Source organism: Styela clava, chromosome 15, assembly GCF_964204865.1.
Source record: "Styela clava chromosome 15, kaStyClav1.hap1.2, whole genome shotgun sequence".
Classification (NCBI taxonomy): Eukaryota; Metazoa; Chordata; class Ascidiacea; order Stolidobranchia; family Styelidae; genus Styela; species Styela clava.
The window spans coordinates 1,680,201-1,689,453 of NC_135264.1; the positions used below are offsets into that span (position 1 = coordinate 1,680,201).

The window sequence follows — 9,253 nt, forward strand, 5'->3', positions numbered from 1 at the left end:
GTTCAAGTATTTCGATAAATGCTGGATAGGCATGTAGCAGGTAAATGGAAATACGTTTTATAATGCTGAAACTACACTTCAATTGAAGTTCAGATTGTGGGATTGCAGCACTCGTTTCAAAATATTGTTTGTTTTCACTTGTTCGTCTGGGAGAGCTTAAGGAGCAGAATGGGGGCACAACGATGTTTACACCCGTGACAATTTTCAACGTCTCGCACGAATTTCTCGAGTTATAACTCCTGAAATATAGTAAAATCAGACAGCCTACAAACTGAATTTTCCTTGGCCTGTCCCGTAAATGCCGTCACATGATACAGTATAACGATGCTGCATTACAAAGTATGTGTAAGGCGGGACTTCATTCAGGTTTAGCAGTAATTCTGCCACTAAATACAATACTCTCTTTGGCCATTATAATACGGGATTGCTCTACTACAGCCAGCTTATCTCCGTCACAACTTGTTTTGTTAGTCTTAAGAAACTGCCTATTCCAACCGGGGAACAATTCCCACACCACCCCTTCAGAGAGGAATTTTGCATTTGCTGTAGTACTACTAATATTCTTTAGTTGGGGTTACCATATTTTTGTAACTTCAAAGCGGGACGCCTCCAAAGACAACGACCTATTAGATGTGATTTTGTAACTTTGTCATTTCCGATTTTATTACATACGCCTACATTTAAAGATATCCCGGCTGTCTTCATTGACCATAACTGTCATCGAAAGTTCATGCGCATATTCTCTGTCCAAATATCCGGTTCAGTTCACAAAAATAGGAAGGAATTGACGTTTAACGATACTTATAATTCAAATTTAGATTTTTTACCGGTAGCATTTAATAACTTGGCAATATTTTGGCATTTCGGTGGTGAATGAATCGATTTAGTCCAACTCTCCGTGCACTCAACTTTCGTTGGGCAATTTGACTCCATTTATATTCAGCTTGGCGAAATCTTTTTTGTCTTTATATTAAATACTGTTCACTCTTGTATGGGAATTTTTTATAAAATTAAAAAAATGGTCTGGGGAACAATTCTTATTTTTTATCACAATTCCTATCTTTCATTATAATTTATTGATTTTACATGTAATACGTTCGCTAACAATATATGGGGATAACAACGAAACAAACACAATACGCATTCACCTTCAGTAAGTATGCCAGTATACGCAAGTATACGTAAAAGGTTAAATTCTATGAACAGTATTTACAGTGTTACAAAGGCAAACGTAAAAAAAACAATATTTCTCGTGTCTTGAGCTATTTTAAGCTAAAACATCAAAATTTGGTTTTTGTTCGATAGCGGCAGCATCAGGCGCGGCCAGATTGAATTACCCAATGGGTCGGATTTGAGTCGCGGGCCGTAGTGTTCCCATATCAGGTCCATAGACATTCTGATTTTTAGGTATTGCAGGAATTAGAATCCGAGTAGTACCTGCCAGACTTTGGAAATCATCACAAATGTAAACATCGTTTTGCTCTCACTTTTTTCCTCAATTTCTTTCAGATAGACAAGCGTAAACAAACAATTTTGACAATTTTCGACGTCTGTCACGAATATTTCAAATTCTAATTCTCGAAATAACGAAAAATCAGGATTACAGACTGTATATACACCAGTGGTGTATGCTTTTCGAGCATAGGCCGGCCCCCTTTCCGATAGAATCTGCCCAGGCCTATTTCCACAATTACTTAATGCTGTATAACGGTGGGATATATGACCTTGTGAATATCAAAATTGACTCTGAAAGTCCTGGTTCAAATTTGATCACCAGGGCAGCCTCCCGCAGACGCAACTAGGTTTGCTGGACTACAAAATTTGCTCAACCAATTATCTGTGAATACGACGTTTGGGTAAGAAGCCATTCGGCTGCTGAATTATCCATGTCCATGACGTCACAAATCCCCAATAACTAGCTTGTTCGAGGCGAACAACGCACGTGATAAGATCAATAGCCAAAAATTTCGTACCTGCAAGTGCAACTACTAGAAAGCTTATGTTAATTAAAGGTGCGACCCGTGGTTTCACCCAGTTATTTGTATTCACCCCTACTGTGTTAAAAGTTGCACACTCCCGTTATAGATCGCTGGGAAAGTCGTTAAATGCGCTGACTTGTATTGCGCTCCCATGTAGTTTGAACTGAAATGTTGTTTGTTTTTGATTGCGGAGCAAGATAAGAAATGATAGAGTGGACACAGATGAAAACCATGCGCGTTCAATTTTAGCGTGAACTCTGAATTTACCGCAGACGCAAATTCACTTAATCCTCTTGTTATTTTATTTTTGAAACTGTAGAAGATATTGGTTTTAACTCACATAGTAGAAATTCTGCATATTCTGTAACCAGCGTTTTGCCCCTTTCCTATTCACAATATATTACTTATATAAGTGTAAAATTGCCTGAAAAACAGACAGCCACAAGCTTTGCTTCTGATAGTAAAAACGATCCTTCCAACGACAAACGTTGTCAAATACAAGTTCACGGTTGCGCTACACTGTCGCCATATTAATTTATTTTTTCATTTGACGTGTGATTTTTCCTCATGTCACGTTCGGATTTCTTATTTATGTAAGAAAAGCATAAATAAGCACAATGCTCATTTCGGGCAAGATGTCGAAGAATCTTGATAGCTCTCAAATTACCTGGAAAACTAAATTGCGATGGTTCGAACGCTTGGCCGCGATTTAAGATGCGCAAACTTCTTTGGAGCGTAGTGTTAAGCCAAAGGATAAGCACCGCTAATCGAATTCCGTAATCAGTCAATTTTTCGCAATGGCTGGTTGATTCATGCCGGTCCGTTATAGATTCCACGTAATCTTCTAATGGTGGTCATCCAAATCATCTGTTCGCAAATTGTGCTAATGTCGTCCGTGTTTGTGTTTTTTTTTTTTATTTCTATTTCGCAAGAAAAATGAGAACAAGAACAACAACAGCAGCATAATAACAAAGCGTGTAACAAATCATTATAACACTCCTCCTGTAAACATAGTATATATATGAATGAGTATTAAAATTTAGGTATTGTTTTCATTTTTCAACTACCCACAGAATGACAAGGAGATTAACCCAGGTAATAGGTGCAAAATTACTGTTTGGCAAGAAGTAACCAAGCGCCTCTTCAACAGAGAATTGGGAATTATTTCGGCTCTGAATGTTTTCCTCAGAGCGTCCGCTCCTTGGTCATTCTGATTTTTGTGCATCAACTACAGATCCAGTTTCCATAAATTTATGATGAATTGCACAAATTTTTTGTGTTGTAGGAGCCGAAATGATTACAAATTCTCTGTTAAAAAAGCACTGGGTTCGTCTTATTTATATGCTTTTTGCCAAACAGCACTTTGCACCTCATTTCTTGGGCAATCCCCTTGTCCTTCTGTGAGTTTTTAAAAAATGCAAACAATACCTAAATTTTACTACATATACTATACGCTTTATGATGAGTACCTTAAAATCAAATCTAAATTAAAAGTGTATACTTACTTTTGAGACACCCTGCTGTATTTGTTAGTGCAGAACATAAGTCATTCGCATAAAAGTAAAACTCATATTCCGTACATGTAAGCATGATTTTGAGCGTTGAATTACTTATACTAATGGTATCCATAGCATGGACATCAACTGTAGCCGAATCACAGATATGTTATCTTCCCCGGGCTATGGAACTTAACGTTGAAAAGGTAAATTAGAGATAAATCTAGAATTTAGACTAAAATTGATTTTTTTCGGCTATCTGTTTTTGTTGTTCTAATTATGCAAAACATGGCCTATGTTAGGTAAATATTAAACTGCAATACCTCTCAATCCGTTATTAGTCAAAGCCATTTTTGTGTATCGTGTAATAAATAATAATTAACCCAAGTAAACTCATCTCTGTATTTTTTCCTATTTTATAGCTAATACAAACTATGTGGTATTCCGGACTGCAAACGGATGATATAGCGTCTATGCTTTCTTGTGTCAGATTCAGTAATTTCACGTCCACGGAATCAGGGTTCAAGGTTATTACAGAGGAACATGGTGTCAGGTAAGAAGGTTCAATTGAATTTGCAATAAACGCGAAAAAGAAAAATTGATTTGTTGCAAAAGTGTTACGCTGCTTAAATTGTTTAATTAATGTATGCAAAATTTGGAATGATATACAAGCTATTAATTTAAATATTCAATATTTACAAAGTATTCAATATTTTGTGTGTATATATATATATTTTCGAGATATGTATATATATATATATATTCACTATCTGAATCAAAATTATTAAATACATTTTTAAGTTTTAAATACCACCAAATTTATATTTCTAGCGGCTTAGTTAGATCGTGTTAATTTTTTTTTTCATAAGTCATAATTAATTTAATTTTAATTAAGACACATATTAAATCACCACAGAAAATAAAGCCCTAAGCCCTGATCTGACTTTTCGCGCATTTAATATTGTTGAGGCGGAAACTGGTACTATAATCGATGTAAAAAGAATGAATGCTCATAAAATTTCATATTAAGTTCATTCAACGCATTTGAGAATAGTTGATTAAATAACATGACTTCAGTGAAAGAATATAAATAAAATAATTTATCAATTAAACAACTCTTTTTTGAACCTCGTGCAGACTAATTTCCAAAACCGACCATCCGAAATTATGTTTTGAATAAGGTTGTACACAGATTTAAAATACAGTTGAACCAAAATCTTGCAATTATGCAACAAAATCAAACATAGCTGCAATTACTGAGTCAACGAAAGTCTGTGCAAAAATCTTCCTTTGATATATTGCTTATATTTTAAATTTTCATTCGTGCTTTGAGAACCTGTCTGAAAGTTACGGATGCCCGGATCTGTTCACATTACCAATTAATAATATGGTTTTCAGTCGAAGATCGAAACCAAAATTATATTTTAAGTTGAATAAAATGTTAATTTTTGTAATGTGCTTTTATTTCGCAGCACTGTAGAGTTTGACCTTAATATTGATTATGGCGTGGATGGAACTTATCGTCTGAGGGAATCACAAAAAGGTATGCCAAATTTGTAAAAATTCCAGTGCTATATACCCAGTTTGTCAGAGTGATAGAATAGCAAAAACGCAACTTTTCAATTGTATTCTTATTAACATTTGTTACTTTATTAAACACACATGCATTTTTAGAATACTTTCACGAAGGGCACGTAAAAATGAACGGACTTGATAGCGAAACCGTCATGGATATGGATAAATATCTAAAAACATGTTCAGCTTTAATATAATTTTAAAACTGAATCATTGTTTATGCTGCAATAAAGTGAATTTACTTCTATTTTTTTTATATCAGACAACTTTCTAACCAATGGCAATTCTGTTTACCTGACTGACTACGAAAATTATTTGACACTTTTCCTTTGTCCGTCGAACGGAATAGCTGATAAAGGTATGAAAAGGGTCATCCTACCTAAAAATCGTAGAAATAATCGGTGTCCATAAAGTCACTTTACAATTTTAATTTTGTTATGGAGTCATTCCTCAATATATTTTAACCGGTTTGTTGTTTTTCAATTAGTAATTGTTTAAATGTTTTTACTTTATTCAATACATCTGTGTGGGATAAGACAATATATGACATCGATAAATTCCCTCTGCAATTTTAAATTTTTTTAAGACTTTATGGACACCCTATAGGAATATAAAATACATTCTGTGACAAAGATAGAAGTACCCGTACCTATTGCAAATCAAATTAACAGCTCAAATTATTCGGTTCCGCGTTAGCCAACAGACGAAATACTTGAAGGAGAACAGTACGCTCGATGAATCAAAACGTTTTATTCTCTATCTATCTTGGAAATAAATCTATATCATTTAAGTTTCGTGTATGTATCGTCTGATGATATCAGGGTATTATCGCAGAAACTAATTTTTTAATGACATAATGAGATCGCAATGTGAGAAAATATATGATAGATTGAAAGGAGTAGGGCATACAAATATTAATACTTACATTTTCCGTTTTTCAGAGCATCGTATGATTCGTGGATTTTTTCCAAGTCCAAATCCTACTTTGTCACAGGTTGCAGCTTTCATTAATGCTCTTCATGAAATCGGAATATTTGCCAAATTTTATGCCTCTACGTGTTCTGAAATATACTAGTGTCATGAGAAATAACAAGCAAATCAATCAGAAATGTGTCATATATTATTCCAGAAAGGTCAAATTCGATGAATGTTTTTTATTATTATTATTCAGAAAATCATATATCAATGTTATTACAGTGTTGATAGGACTTTTGAAAAATGGAATAAATTTACTTGTCTGTGTAAAAGTTTGTTACATGGATAGATTTACCGATACGGTTTCTATGTTGATTTTGTTTTATTTCGAAAATATTTTAGATCGATTTACGCATTAGTGTTAGTAACACATTAACAGATATATTTCCACCATTTCTTGTGTATATTATAGGGGAAATAAACAGACAAGTGCCCAACTTGAAAAAATCTGGATATTATTTTTTGTGACATAATCCTGTTTGAAATTGAACTACTGCAAGTGCTATTTTTTATACTCAGGACCGGATTTACCATTACGTATAGGGTAGGCTGAGGCTTGCGGGACACAAAATTCAATTTCGATACATAGTATTTGATATGGTTAAACGTATATACCGGGGAAGCTGATCCAATGAAATGCTTGCCATTGTCTTAACCAGACACGGGGTCAATAGTTTGGATTTCATCAAAGTAAACTGTTTTTTCATATACTTACAGAATTTCTCTATAACAGGGTTTTTGTTATATATATTGAGCCGCGCCTACTTCAATTGTTGAAATGATAAAAAGCAGTATTATTGACTAATGTATATGAAAATAAATTCGATGCAATGATTCTGGTTGTAACAGCGATTATTCACGATAGAAATGCTATCATAAATCATGATCGGTAAATTTGGTGCATTACAAAATGTCAGGAAAATAATCACCCAAGTCGTGATATGATTATTAAGAAACTTGTTTTCATGCGTTTAGTTCTGTTAGCATTAAAAAATTAAGTTCTATAGCTTTGTTTACCACAGCACAACTTTTACTGGGAAGTGCTTCAATTTAAGCACTATCGCTTGTCACTAGACCCCAATTTCATGGAAGATTTGAAAAAATAAACTCAAGTATTGATCAGCCTAGTTTTCAGAAAATCAGCGTTTAAAATGTTGGCATATCATTCAAAATGTTCAATCCCAACTCATCACCAATATAATTTTATAGATATAGACAAAGTTGAAAGGCATTCCCATACTTACAGATGTTGATTCAAAGTCTTCGTGAGCGCATAACCCAATAAAGCATTATGCAAATATAGATGTTGCTTGATACATGGACGTGAATACCGCATTTGGAACTATATTTATCCATATGTTATCCACGTTCGCTTTGTTGTCACGCTTGGCAGTAGCACCCAATTGAAAAAGTGCGTTGTCGTTATGCATGTCGCGTTGTGTTAGGATTAACAGTTATTAAGGTATCGAATTTCAAAAATAAATTCACTCATTTAATACACATTGTAAATTAATTTGAAATTAGACAAAAACAAGCGTCAGTGTTAGTGGGCGTATTTCCCAACTGATAAATGCATTAAAACATATTCTAAACAAAATTAGATATTGTAGGACTAGAGATATTTGTAAGCAGCAACACCATCGATTGATTCCAGCTTCAAGTGTATATGGGAACTGTTTTGATACAAGTTCCATATGCGTGAAGCAAAGACATGTTACGAATTGAAAAATTCATTTCAGCGTTTACTCCTACTGTTTTCACCGAATCTTGTAAATATTGATTATGATCATAAACCATTGGAGTCCGCAAGAGAAAAAATTGGTCTATAATCTAGATTGCATTACTGTTTGAATATACAATATAAAGCTAGCAATATATAACAAACCACAGACCTGATGTTTTGCAAATTGCCACAGCAATGAACGGAAGCGAAAGAAATTGAAGGAAAGTAAGCAGGCGTTTCAAGAAATAATAATTTAGGAGTAAAATTGTATATCACCGAATATAATGTAACTGCTACTTTACGGTATTACGATATGACTTATGTGTACACCAGAGTTGGATCAATTACATTAATTCAGTTCAATTACACTTACTCCCTTAAATGTTTCAATTACATTATATTTACAATTACTCCATGCAAAAAATATCAAATTTCATATACAGTTATAACATTTTGGTTCGTATTTACATTTTCCCTTGCTCAAAAACTGTTGGATTGCACTTGATGAAGATTAGACTGCGAAAAGTTTCTGAACCCAATAAATTTCTTCTTGCCGTAAAAAAGTTAACCGCAATTGAAAAAAGTCTTTCTGACGGGGGTGATGGTGCTGTGTTCACTCATACTGAAACTCACGATGATATTATTATTAACCTCTAACTTGGGTCTAAATGAAGTATAAACTGTACAATATAGCTTGGATATGCTGTACTCGTACATGTGGTCGATTATCGCGTCAATATTGATCACATTTCATGAACATCACAAAAAAGCTGAAATGCGATAGATCTTCGGATACAGAGATGAAGCCAGTTAAGCTTGTCTAAATATATATAATATTTTATTCGTTCTCCACGCGTATGTGTTTTACCAATTTGGTAGAAAGGAATATAACTAAAGATTTGACTACAAGGTCTGGACCTAATTTAGAATATATAGATTTTTTCGAATTGCATTTTCGCAATGCAATATGTTGAAACCATTTATTTCCATTGATTATTTCAACCACATCCTATCAACAAATATTTCATCATATGTTATTACTTTTCTTACCTCATGAAGTCGTTTGCTTGAATTCCTTCCTGATAAGTCCCGATAAACGTTGTGTCTTAATGTGTCTCGTTAGATTGTATATTGTGAAGTTTATAGGGCAGTTCCTAACACAAGAGCTGTGTGTGCATCTCTTTGCGATACGTAAGTCCGCCAACCGTCGATAACAAAAATTGTGAGGTATAAAAAAAATCAACTGGTCACAAGGCAAACACCTTTCGTTCAATTGTTTGTTCAATGCTATTTATTATAATACACTATAAGTCTCCATTTGGTCACATCAATATCTTGAACTTGATTATCCCAGGACCTTGGTATTTCATATTCACATGACAAAATATTTAAGCTTGTGCATTCGTCAATCAGGTAGGTATGAGATTAGCATTATTTATGCCTGGATTTTAAACCACCGATTCCTAAAGATAATTAAAATAGATTTTGCTGTAGTTCTACCAGAG

General features: G+C 34.0%; 1 protein-coding gene across 4 annotated transcripts in view; it reads left to right on the forward strand.

Moving 5' to 3' along the window:
• LOC120335504 (uncharacterized) overlaps positions 1–6,199 on the forward strand; it is a 135,632-nt gene extending 129,433 nt beyond the window's left edge. The window contains exons 1-6 of one of the 4 annotated variants that reach the window (XM_078120642.1): positions 3,525–3,681; positions 3,898–4,028; positions 4,948–5,018; positions 5,150–5,211; positions 5,312–5,408; positions 5,992–6,186. In XM_078120642.1, coding sequence (XP_077976768.1) covers positions 3,568–3,681; positions 3,898–4,028; positions 4,948–5,018; positions 5,150–5,211; positions 5,312–5,408; positions 5,992–6,125 — 609 coding nt within the window. In that variant the 5' untranslated portion in view covers positions 3,525–3,567 and the 3' untranslated portion in view covers positions 6,126–6,186. Of the gene's footprint in view, positions 1–3,524; positions 3,682–3,897; positions 4,029–4,947; positions 5,019–5,149; positions 5,212–5,311; positions 5,409–5,991 lie in introns of those variants that run through there. The other 3 variants (XM_078120644.1, XM_078120643.1, XM_078120645.1) reach the window with 3 other exon arrangements.
• The last annotated feature ends 3,054 nt before the right edge of the window (positions 6,200–9,253 follow it).